The sequence below is a fragment of the Dreissena polymorpha genome, chromosome 2 (genome assembly GCF_020536995.1).
Source record: "Dreissena polymorpha isolate Duluth1 chromosome 2, UMN_Dpol_1.0, whole genome shotgun sequence".
Taxonomy (NCBI): Eukaryota; Metazoa; Mollusca; class Bivalvia; order Myida; family Dreissenidae; genus Dreissena; species Dreissena polymorpha.
In genome coordinates, this window is record NC_068356.1 from 115,532,213 (window position 1) to 115,545,982 (window position 13,770).

At 34.6% G+C, this 13,770-nt stretch overlaps 1 protein-coding gene across 2 annotated transcripts in view; it reads left to right on the forward strand.

The window, feature by feature from the left end:
- Positions 1-13,770, forward strand: part of LOC127868607 (phosphoinositide 3-kinase adapter protein 1-like) — a 72,272-nt gene that overhangs the window by 23,646 nt on the left and 34,856 nt on the right. For both annotated transcript variants that reach the window (XM_052410480.1, XM_052410481.1), the window contains exons 11-15: positions 3,893-4,062; positions 4,971-5,084; positions 7,178-7,298; positions 8,569-8,618; positions 12,431-12,478. In XM_052410480.1, the coding sequence (XP_052266440.1) occupies positions 3,893-4,062; positions 4,971-5,084; positions 7,178-7,298; positions 8,569-8,618; positions 12,431-12,478 (503 nt within the window). The remainder of the gene's footprint in view (positions 1-3,892; positions 4,063-4,970; positions 5,085-7,177; positions 7,299-8,568; positions 8,619-12,430; positions 12,479-13,770) is intronic.

Below are 13,770 nucleotides of genomic sequence, written 5' to 3' on the forward strand. Positions count from 1 at the left end.
GCAGTTGGGTTAAAAGATATTTAGATAATACCAATACGAGTAAATGGAAATTATTCTACCAGAAAATTCTAAAAACATATGGTGACTTCTTACTTTTTGAATGTAATATCAACAATAATATCTTAGATGAAATTTCAACAAAAAACATATTTCTGTCGAATGTTCTCTCGGCAGGGTGTAAAGTTACTCAAAATTTAGAAACCAAAATAAACAGTAAAACATTTGTTTGAACGAAACATAAAATATGTAGATCAATTGTACGACTACAGAATACACGACTTCTATTCTTTTGATAACTTATGCTACATATTCGGAATACCTACAATTAATTTCCTGATGTACTACACATTGATAAAAGTATACCCATACATATTAAAGCTTTTACCAACACAAATAACACACCATGTACTCAAACAACTTTCGTAGAAAACATAATTGCAATACAAAACAAAACGAACAAAATATTTTACACACTTCAAATTAAAAACCCTGCCAAAATCTCTAAAGCTCAAACTAAATGGCAAAACCTTCTTGGAGAAATTTTTCAATATAAATACATCCAGAGAATCATAGCTACAAATAAATACCTTTTTAAGTGCAACCTATCCAATACAAATCTATGTGATGTGTAGTGAACATATTGAAACAATAGAACACCTTTTCTGGGAGTGTAAACATATTCAATCTCTATAGATTCAATTGACAACCTTTCTAGAGAAACAACAACTGAATGTTAAACTATCTCTCTTAGACATCAGTTTAGGGATAAATGCCTTCACAATACAAGAGGTTAATAACGCTGTGAATTACATAATTATATTAATGAAATATTTCAGTGTGAAATACGGAAAAATAACTCCTACAATGAACTGTTTTATCAACTATTTAAAACTGAAGATACAGTTAATATTTGACACTGTCACTGTCAGTTAATATTGTACACTGTCACTATCCGTTAATATTTAACATTGTCACTATCAGTTCAATAGCATAAACATTTGACACTACCACTATCATTTCAAATATAAGTCTAATCGTTTTCTGATAATATGTATGGTTAATAGAAAAATTAACAACAATGAAGATTTTATTTTTTCCTAAGGTATTCAACTCATGTGATATGTGCTCTAAGAGCCTTCCCTTTGTAGGTGCTATGCCTATTATTGGTCATGAAAGCTGAAACTTAGCTCATAAAGGCTGTAGTCAGTTGTAGATCTTTCAATATTTGCGCACTAACAAAACCATGTTTCTCCATATGATGTCATGCTGTTTATTATTCAGGTGTATACGCATTTGTGTACCGGTTACAGATTTCATCAAGCGAGAATAAATAAGCCATCAACCAGAGGGGTTAATACTCTCGAGTTACCGGGAGATCAACACATTGCTTTGAAGTGTTGATTAGGAAGTATTCTCATCTTGTCTTGACCTGATTGCATAGCAACTGTTTGTACTAATATTAAATGTTGTACGTATCAAAATTTTGAAGGAATTTTTGGTCTATTAAGTTAAACATTTAGATTGTAATACCAAAATTATGCAAGTGATGATAAAATTTAGTAACCGGTAATACGTTATTAAGATTTCTTGACGTGTCATTTGTCCTGGAGAATTAGAACTCATTTTATGAAAATCGGAAAAAGGTGAAAATACATATTTTGAAAATAAACCAACATTTGTTTGTGTTCAAATGGTAATAATTATTCATTTATTGTGAAGTCTATGTATATTGGTTTGTTTGTTTGTTTATGAAAATAATGGTCGTTAATTTAAATCTTTCAAGTATCGTTTTTTGAGATGAATTTCCGGCTTTTACTGTTTTAACTTCTTTGATGTGTTGACTGACCTACACAATTATTCTTTTGACAGATGACATGTCTAAATCTAAATTTTGTGTGTTATAATACACGGGTAATTGGATACTTTATACTTAATTGGGCAATAAAGCAAAGACGCCGTAATATTGACACCAAACAACAATGTGTCAAGGGCCGTTAAATGATACCTTTCTCTCCAATAAATTGGCTTCATATGTCCAGCGATCGACATGCCAAACCAGTTGCTAAGCGGTAATCGTCCAATTATATTACAGCACGTGTAAAGCTTCACCTTTCGAATCGTTTGCTTAGAATGAAGGTGGAGTTAACGACTAAGAGTGATGTCCGAGTAGTTCAGAAAAATACGTTCATACGTGGCATACGTTTGTGGTATCTGAATTCGCATTTATCGTCAATATTGAAAAGATTTTGTGCGGTAGTATGATATTTTTAAAAGCCCATAAACCCTCAAAATCAACGAATATTTCGTACAATATTTCGAACAAATAAAGTTTACACATAAAAAAAAATCATTGTGCCTTATAGCAATATCCAAAATTTCAACGCTAGATGTGGTCTGGTAACAGATTAAACAAGGTATAAAATGCTATTTTTGTCTTTTGCGAAACATGATATTAAATACATGCTCATGTACCAAGTTATGTACCAAGTTAGTGTTCGTTTGTCGTATGATTAGATACCGTTGCAGGAAATTAAAATGGAATGAAGAGCTCCACACAACAATAAAAACGAGCATGCCTTTTCTCTTTAAATCTATGTTAAAATACCACATCTTGCATTGAAATTTCGGCTATTGCTTTTATTTTTCAGAAACATTGTACGAAATATGGCAATATTGCGTATCACTTAATACCCAGGACTATTGAGCGGGTAGACATATGACTAAGATTTTACCGAAAAGAATCATCGAGCTGTAGCACCAGTAGTTATGTTAATTTATTTTATGCTTTTCGATGGTTTATAGAGAAATATCAGTGAATTAAAATTGATAATTCACTGATTCAAACAGTGAAAAAAACTGCGAAAATTATCGATAATTTTCACTGTTTTACTGTGAAATAACGTCATTTTTTTGACGAAATGACGTCATTATTCCGGCGAAATTATTCAGTGAAACTCTTTAACAATGGAAATAATGGGTGAAAAAAGCATAAAATAAAAAGGAATTTGTTGGATTCGGTGAAATATGCGCCACGAGTGAAAATATATCTTTTCTATGATCACGAGTAAATTAAAATCGATATTCTACCGAATCCAACAAATATCCTATACTAGTATATGTGTGACTGAGAAGATTGAAGATGCATGCTAAAATTGACCGCGTATGCAAAAATGAATCTTATTCCATGTGCGGCCAAGCTAGCTCCATACCAGCCTGTGCTTTTGCGAAGTCTGGTCAGGAGCTACCCTTCCCGTTTTAATTTCGCGCGGTAGCGGACAGGGAATGCCCTCACCAAACTGCTCGAAAGCACTTTTCGGTCTGCAGCTGCCATGTCCGCATGTGGTTTAAGACCCATTATCAACATGGCTAAAAATTACTTCTCATAGTGATATCAGACCTTAAATGTTTGCTATCAAAGAGAAATACATTCAGTTATCATTATTTGTCAACCAGTAAACAATTTGCTAGGTTGGGATGAAATCAATCAGCTACTTATTTAATATGTGGGGTCATAAATACATTTGCATATTGCCTATCTTCCATTTTTTTTACATGTTTGATAGGCCATTGAAATCCTTATTTGAAGGGGTTTCATTTTCTCACCTTATAGCTGATTTCCTCCTTTTGAAGGTCAAGAAGTCTTTAAAAATTGTTCTTAAATTGAATTAATACAATAAATAATGAAGAGTTTTGAATAATCCATTAAGGGGCAGACTTCCTCCCTAGAGGTGTTTCCTTAGTCTTACTTTATAGCACGATAATAAGTAAAACATATTTACATCACGCACTTTGTCAGTTTATAGTCAAACTATGAAACTATTAAGCAATTTCAAGCAGGTACCATAGAGTTTCAATTCTAAATACTTTTGACATGAATAATTATTCTCCCCAGGTCGTGACTTGCTGTCGCCTGGATCGATGGGGTCATCCGCCCTTAACGAGAGTAATGAGATCATAGAGAGCTACAAACTCGGTGGCATAGGCATGGACGACGTGGACAAACTATACTGCGCTTGGCAGGAACGCAACAAGGATTCCTCAAAATCCATCAAGGAGAAAAAGGTGCGGCCTATACAAGATCAAGACCCACTCAAATGGAATGGGTGCTATGGCTTTTGCGGCCAGTGTAAGTTCCAGACCAGCCCAGAAATATGCAAATTATCTTCTTGAGCTTCCCTGTGTGCTAATTACAACACGAAACGTTCACTGTAACTTTATGGAACAGCTTCACTTGTCGCACGTCGCGTATAAACCATTTTTTAATGATGCAGTTCCAATATAGTTATTGTCGTCAGCCATTATAGTTAGCTACAAACTTGTTTTTCGCATGAGATGTTTAACTGAGTTGCTTCACACTAGGTAATGTAAGGCCTACGATTGGCCCAGGACCTTGGCTTTTCTTGTATGGTCCCCATCCCTTGTTACCCAAATAACACGCTGTGCTCTGTGAAAACTGGGCTTTATGCATAAATTATATTCCCATGTTAGCATTTACAGTTTGCATAGGCTTATCATGGAAAAAACTTTCTGCGTTGATGAAATTTTTCGTTTAAAAAATGTTTCTTTTAAAATAAAATCCAGCCTCGAAGGAATGTGTCGTCCGTGATTAGCCTGTGCAGACCTGTGGTTATTTAAAATTTCTTAGCTGGTCTTAAAGTACAATGTTTCTATCCAGGATAGGTTAAAGTTTACTTATTTACCAAATTGACAAGTGGTCTGTATTTAAGATACTTTATATGAAATAATATTGTGCGTGTAGTGAAATTGTGGTTTTGATGTTCTTGGTGGTTCATGTCTCCGTCCCCAAACTGGAAGCATCTCTCAATAAGACACAAAATACTGTTTCTGTCCAAGAAATGCAGCATGGCTTTAATGCAATCAACCTTCACTTAAAAGTGTGTACGTAATTTTAATAATACAGATTGTTGTAGATCTTTTCCCACAGCATGAGACTTGCCTGTATGTTTCAGCAACATCTGGAGAGCCTGCGGTCGCTTTATGAAGATGTAGGCAGCAAAAAGAAAGGCGGGCTGTTTTCGAGACTTACAAAGAGAAAGGCGGAAAAGAAGCAAGTGGAGATTGAGGTACATATTGGTGAAAACAACAACAAACACGTACATGACAGGCTTTAAGACTTTTGTTATCTTTGATCAGTGACACATTTATGAGGTTTTGTAAGCCTATCATCGTTTTCAGTATACGGGACTGTAAGTTTACTCCTGGACCATATTTTTGTTTGTTCGAATCTCGATCCTGAAATATTTAGAAGCATCTAGGATGCTGAAACTCAGTTTGTAGATACATGGCAACATGGGATACATACAACTTTTAATGTGTGTTTCTTTGGTTAGATGAATTTGATGTTGGTTCGGTTTCAGAAATAAGTTAAAACTGAAAATATGTATACTGTGACAGCTAAAACAATATCGATGTAACTCTGTATATAGATTGAGGCTCATACAGGGAATTTGCACAGCGTTGCAGTATTTTTATCAGAATAACGGTTGTTATGGTTTCACAAAACCAATGAGCGGTGGGTAACCATTGGTACCCTTCGGTGGGTAACCATTGTTTACCCTTGTGGCGGTTCTCTATCGCCCATTATGTCATTCTGTACATAACTTGTATGTTTTCATTTACTAATATGTTTTGTTTTTATATGAATGTACATATTTTATACACTGTTGTGTATGTATTACATTCATTGTTTTAGGGCATCCAGTTTTTAATGCCTTCACTTTAATGGCATTTGTAATAAATGCCCTTTTTCAATATCAATACTGTGTTGGTTGTTTAATTCATGCCATACAAGTTTCAATCGGACCTATATGACTCGCATTTTATGAGCAATACATAAAACCAAGTTTATGCATACATAAAGTTTTTTATGTCATTGTGATTATTTTTCTTGTTTAGTAGAAGTTATCTCTAATTCCTATGTTTACAAGCTAAATTAAGTGCATTTAAACCTCACACGCTTAGGCATCAGCCAATCATTGTATAATTCAAAGTCATGTGATCTGTTAATCCAATCAGAATGCTTCCAAATTCTTTCCAGATAAATTTTGGCGTGTGCAGTTACACCGCCAAGCTTACGCTTCAAAACCACCACCTCCCCAAACTCCGCCACATATCATTTTTGTTATGTATGTTTACAGGCGTTTCTCTCTCGCCCAATATGGCATTCGTACAGGCGGTTCTCTATCGCCCAATATGGCATTCTGTACATAACTTGTATGTTTTCATTTACTAATATGTTTTGTTTTTATATGAATGTACATATTTTATACACTGTTGTGTATGTATTACATTCATTGTTTTAGGGCATCCAGATTTGAATGCCATCACTTTTATGGCATTTGTAATAAATGCCCTTTTTCAATCTTAATACTGTGTTGGTTGTTTACTTCATGCCATACAAGTTTCAATCGGACCTATATGACTCGCATTTTATGAGCAATACATAAATAAGTAAAACTTAAATCTGGATTCTGCAATTTTTCAAAATACTTAAGCTACATTGATGGAACTTGCAATGTGGATAGATGGACATATAGTGAATATGCATGTTATTTCAGTTTGTTCTTCATACTAAAATGTGTCTTTTTTCTGCCATAACCAAAAGTTGTTTTGCTGTGACAAAGCTGTTTTATACTAATGCTTTTAAATGTGTTTTAGACATTATTGTCATATTACAAGTCTATATGCAGTAATGAGGCCTATCGCTTATTTATGTGTCTTAGACATTATTGACATATCAAGTTTATATGCAGTTATGAGGCCTATCGCTTATATGTGTGTCTTAGTCATTATTGACATTTCAAGTCTTCATGCAGTGATGAGGACTATCGCTTATATGTGTGTTTTAGACATTATTGGACATTACAAGTCTATATGCAGTTATGAGGCCTATGGTATTATTTCGTCCTGCCCCCACAAGTTCCCAGAAGTATTGTATATTGTGTTATAAAAACTGCAAGATTACAAGAAATTGTTAATGAAATATTTTTCTGCTTAGACAATTATTTAAGAGATATATTGAAGTACAGGTATGCATTACAAATACTTTTGTGTTCAATAACAAATAAATATGTAAAATACTGTAAATATTATTAAAAAGAGCCCTAATAAGATAAAATATGTATGTCAATGTGAACTCTGTTTTGTCTGCCTGCAGCATCACGTGAATACTGGGGCGCGGTCAAACAGCTACCGCACCTGGGACATCATGAAGAAGCCGAGTTGGCCGCACATGTTCAGTAACAGGGAAAGCACTGCCAGCAACACCTCAACCTCAAGTATGTTCACTGCAGGACCCAATGTCATTCATGTGGTTCAATTTGTCTTGGCAATCTATGATCTATTGTTTGAATTTATCCTTGTATAGTAAGATTTAGTTGTATGTTAATACTTAATCTGTAAATTGCACATACAATTTCATCTCAATTTGTTATAAATACTAAGTAAATATCAGTAATGTGAACAGAAAAATATGTTCATTTCTTACAGCTGTAAAATTATGTAAATTATTCAAAGGCCATACTATGCCTTATGAAGCCAGAATAGCTCCAGACTAGTCTGCGCATCTGTGCAGTCCAGAAAGAAGCTACCCTGCCTGCTATTAAGTCAGGAAAGGTTTTAGTCTCAATGGGGACAGGGGACAGGGTAGCTCCTGAATAATGGCACTGATACGCAGGATGGTTTGGAACTATACTTGCGGCATGATGCAACTTGTTTGATAACAAGAAACTATTGTGCATATGATGATGTCAGTGCTGTTTTAGTGTCATGGCTTATTGCTTAGTATTGTGCATTATAATTACATTTTTTTTCTATTTTCACATTGACATTTCGTTCTGGAGGCATAATTCTAGTTTATAATTGCAACATTCACATGAATGCTACATTCTCATTGGATAATCCACTCTCATCTTCTGTGCTTCATTTCATAATTGACCCACTACCTATACAAATTAACTCACAAATATTCCTGACTTTTTTTTGTCAACAAGTTTTCAAATGATGTCATTGTATTGTGCAAATTTTAATGTTGTATTTCATATTGTGCAAATCTTAATGTTGTATTTCATTTGTCAATAAAGCAATGGTGTTATGGTTTTGCATGAACATTAACATTGTGCAGTTCATACACGATGAAAGCAAAAGTGAAACATGAATCTTAAGCGAGCCAATAAAAGTCCTTTGTGGCTTTTATAGTTTCGAAAATTGCCAGCTTTTATACATATGGCGTTGTAATGATAAGAATTTAATAGCATGTTTCTGCTTTTCATCTATGTCTGAAAAATTACGCCTTATTAATGCATAAATGCTGTCGGTATGCATTCAAATTAGGTAAAATTTTCCTGATCGTTCATACACCGACTGAATGCAGAATCATGCTACTCATTTCTTAAATTGACATTTTAAGTGTCCTAAATGTGTCCTAAAGTCTGATGGGATTCCTAGTTGGATGTAAGGAGGATAGAGAATGCAACTGCTGCATTTCACACTAAAGTGTTTGGCAGGTACACCCGTTTTGAACCCAATCCTCTGTTGTTACTTTTGCAGGTTCTTCGAGCGATAAGTCTCAGGACAGTGCCATAGAGATGATTGAAGAGGTATGACAAGTCATTCACTGTCATACACTTCACGATATTTAGTTACGTTTAACATTTAATGAAGAAAAACAGAATCTCATATGGCTGTGGTCATTAACCTCTGTTATGGAACCTTTCCTAGCTCAATAAATGAATCCTCTTTAGCTTTATTAGAGACCTCTTATTCATTAGCCTTCTCTAGTTATTGTCAAAATCTCTTATTAATAAGCCTTTTCAAGCTATTACCAGGACCTCTTATTCATAAACCTTCTCCAGCTACGGTAAAGATCTTGAATTATTTATTGTTGAAGATTTTGTCTTAATAAGCCTTTATTGCATGGTGAAGATCTCTTATTCATGAACTTTCTCTAGCTATTGTCAAGACCTCTTATTCATAAGCCTTCTCTAGCTATACAAAAGCATCTAATTCATGAGTTTTCTCAATTTATTAATCGAACTTCCTCTAGCTATAGTCATGAACTTTTTATGCTCCAGGATCGATAGATCGGGGGTATATTGTTTTTGGCCTGTCTGTCTGTCATTCTGTCATTCTGTCCCAAAACTTTAACCTTACAGTAAAGTTTTGCAATAACTTTTGAAATATTGAACATAGCAACTTGATATTTGGCATGCATGTGTATCTTATGGAGCTGCACATTTTGAGTGGTGAAAGGTTAAGGTCATCCTTCAAGGTCAAAGGTCAAAAATTTAAAAATTTAATATATTAAAGTTTTGCAATAACTTTTGAAATATTGAACATAGCAACTTGATACTGGCACGCATGTGTATCTCATGGAGCTGCAAATTTGAGTGGTGAAAGGTCAAGGTCAAGGTCATCCTTTAAGGTCAAAGGTAAAAAAAAGCGGCGCATTAGGGGGCATTGTGTTTCTGACAAACACATCTCTTGTTTCTTTAGTCATAAAACGTCTGTAGCAATAGTCATTAACATTCTGTTGCTTTAGTCATGTACCTCTTCTAGCTATATATATATATATATATATATATTTCGCTATAGATATAAATATACCGTATCTAGCTATAGATATAATTACTATCTTGCTATATTCTCAAACATTCTCTACCTTTAGTCATTTACCTCTTTTATTGTTAACTATGAACCTTATCTTAAATAATAAACAATCTCTAACTTAAGTCATGTAGATCCTTGCTTTACTCCTTAGCAATCTATCTATTAGTCATGAGGCTCCAAGCTATCATCATGAACTTTCTCTAGCTTAAGTTGCAAGGCTCCCAGCTCAACTCATGAACATTCTGTACCTTTAGTCATAAGGCTCCTAACTTTACTAATGAACATTCTCTGCCTTAAGTCATGGGTCTCCAAGCTATATTAATGAACATTCTCTATCTTTAGTTACAATGCTCCTAGCTAAACTCATGAACATTTTCTAGCTTTAGTTACAAGTCTCCTAGCTATACTTATGAACATTCTCTACCTTTAGTCATGAGGCTCCTAGATATACCCATGACCAATCAAGCTTAATTCGTTAGGCTCCTAACTATTCTCATGAGAAATCTAGCTTAGGTCACAAGGCTTCTAGCTATACTTATGAACATTCTCTAGCTTATGTCACAAGGCTTTTAGCTATACTAATGAACATTCTCCAGCTTACGTCACAAGGCTCCTAGCTATACCATGAAAATTCTTTAGCTTTAGTCACAAGGCTCCGTGTTAGGGCTCACACGGGTCAAAATATTATTCGGGTCGGGTTGGCGGGTCAAAATTCAAATACCCGAGAAAATTCGGGTCGGGTCGGCTAATACATAACTTAATTAAAATTAAATAAAGCTTGTCTTATTTTGAGGAGAGAAGCCAAAATAACTTTCACTGTAAGCAATAACTGCCTTTTCTACTTTGAAGTTGATATATTTTATAATACAAGTTTCGTTTTTTAACGTTGCCATTTTTGGATGTGAATAACGAATTAAATTCGACTTTATTGCTTTTGGTGCGTTACTTCTATTAATTTATGATTATTTGTAATAACAACACTGCTTAAAATGATTAAGTATGTGATTTTACTTCACTTGTTTATAAGAGATGATTTGACTACACGTTCAACATGTAATCTTGTACTTCGCAGCTTGCGATCCGAACCGGTATCGTTTGTAAAAACTTTGACCTGAATTCGCGGGTATTTTTTTGACCCGCCGATTCGTTTTTTTCGGGTACCCGTTTAAGCACTACTCCTCGGTATACTAATAACCAATCTCTAGGTTATGTCACAAGGCTCTAGCTAAGTAACGAACATTCTCAAGCTCAAGTCTCAAGGCTACTAGCTATACTGATGAATATTCTCTACCTTAGTCTCAAGGCTCCTAGGTATACTAATGAACATTCTCTAGCTTAAGTCTCAAGGCTCCTAGCTATACTAATGAACATTCTCTAGCTTAAGTCTCAAGGCTCCTAGCTATACTAATGAACATTCTCTAGCTTAAGTCTCAAGGCTCCTATGTATACTAAAGAAAATTCTCTAGCTTAAGTTTCAAGGCTCTTAGGTATACAAATGAACATTCTCTAGCTTAAGTCTCAAGGCTCCTAGCTATACTAATGAACATTCTGTAGCTTAAGTCTCAAGGCTCCTAGCTATACTAATTAACATTCTGTAGCTTCAGTCATAGGCTCTTTGCTATACTCATGAACATTCTCTAGCTTAAGTCTCAAGGCGTCTAGCTAAATAATGAACATTCTCTTGCTTAAGTCTCAAGTCTCCTAGCTATACTGATGAATATTCTCTAACTTAAGTCTCAAGGCTCCTAGGTATACTTATGAACATTCTCTAGCTTAAGTTTCAAGGCTCCTAGCTATACTAATGAACATTCTCTAGCTTAAGTATCAAGGCTCTTAGCTATACTAATGAAGATTCTCTAGCTAAAGTCTGTAGGCTCCTAGCTTTTCTAATGAACATTCTATAGCTTTAGTCACAAGGCCCCTTGCTATACTAATGAATATTCTCTAGCTTAAATCTCAAGGCTCCTAGCTATACTAATGAACATTCTCTGGCTTAAGTCACAAGGCTCCTAGCTATACTAATGAACATTCTCTATCTTAAGTCGCAAGGCTCCTAGCTATACTAATGAACATTCTCTATCTTAAGTCGCAAGGCTCCTAGCTATACTAATAAAAATTCTTTAGATTAGTCACAAGGCTCCCAGCTTACTTATGAACATTTTCTAGCTTATGTCACAGGGCTTCTAGCTATACTAATGAACATTCTCTGTCTTAATTCTCAAGACTCTTAGCTATACTAATGAACATTCTGTAGCTTAAGTCTAAAGGCTCCTAGCTATACTAATGAACATTCTCTAGCTTATGTCACAAGGCTCCTAGCTATACTAATGAACATTCTCTTGTTTAGGTATCAAGGCTCCTAGCTATACTAATGAACATTCTCTAGCTTCAGTCTCAAGGCTCCTAGCTATCCTAATGAACATTTTCTAGCTTAAGTCACAAGGCTCCTAGCTAATTAATGAACATTCTCTAGCTTAATTAAGTCTCAAGGAGCCTAGCTATACTAATGAACATTCTTTAGCTTAGGTCACAAGGTTCCTAGCTATACTAATGAACATTCTCTAGCTTCAGTGATGAATCTATTCCTGTCATAGTTATTAATTTTTACTTGCTAGATCTATCAACATTTTGTACTTAAATTATTGAACCTATTTTATGTCAAATTATGAGCCCCAAACTAAAGTTCTCAATCTTCTTTATCTATATTTAAAGACCTGCTACAACTAACGTTAAGAATCTCCTCCAACTTTGTGATGCTCTGCTAGTTGTAGAAATGTAACACCCCATTACCTGTTTATTTCAGGATGATATTGTTGTGCGTAGACCTCGCGATGCAAACACAGACACAGAGGTGAGTGCACTGTTGACTTGCATGCCACTGAATTCCCAATGAAAATTTGTTTGTATGTACAGCATAAATAATGTATAATTTTCACTCATGTATATTGTGGCTACTTAGATAAGAACTTATAATAAATCATACTACGGAGGTGTATTGCAGTTCAAAGTGTTTTAGAACAAACTGTCCTATCTTTTTTAAATTAGTTTACAAACCACTTTACAGGGATACAGTTCTAACAACAGCAAATACTGCACTTTGCCTGCCCCCAGGGGCGGGAGTGGGAACATTGATAGGGTAGAGTGTATTTGTTAGTAATTATTCACACCAGCATACCCCACTGCACTGCTTGTTAGTGATCTAGTTGATACATAAATTCATCTTTCTTGAGGCAACTGTTTCTGTTCTCTGCAGGTAAAGAGTCAAACTAAATTTAGTCATAGAATAAATGGGTGTAATAAAACTCCCTTCAGACGTGGCAATTATGTGTCTGTTTTTTGGTATTTTGTATGCAAAGATTATCATAAATAGGTCTTACTTACATTTCAATAAAAAATATTATAAAATAATTCCAAACTTTTTATTTTTTACGCCGCTGCAAATCCCCTGCAATTGTAATAGCAGAAGCGAATATAGTGGTACACCTGTCTGCGTGTGTGTGTTTGTGTATTTGGTTGTGTATTTATGATTCTAGTGTGTTTGTGAGAGACATTTTGTAATTCTTTCATAAATTGTTGTCCATGATGGGATTTTGAAAATAATTAGAACAAATGATCATATCTAGACAACAAAGCTAATACCACAGTGCTTCATGGTCAATGTCACAGTTTTTGCTTATTCCTGTTATGTATATAGTGAAAGAACACATTTGTGTTGCCTTAAGGTGTTTAAAAATAAATTGGCATAAATGATAATGATTTCAAGAAATGCGCTTTGTAATAAACCAGTTTTTCTTTCTTCAATGTAAAGGTCACCTCTTGGAGTTTTTGCATATTCCTTTTATGTGTATGTTGAAAGTGCATTTGTGTCAGCCCCATAACATTGTTGTGAATGTAAGGATTTTCAAAATAAATTTGCGCAAATGATCATCATATGAAGACGATGTATTGCATTAAAACAAGATGTTGCTCATATCAAGGTCAATTTTAAAATGGACACCTTAAAGTTGTGCATATTCGTTAAATTGTATATAGTGAAAGTGACTCTGTTCATTTAAATGGTCAGCCCATTGGTTTGTAGTGCATGATGGGATTTCAAAATAAATAAGCACAAATGATCCACACATCAATACAACATGTGGATTT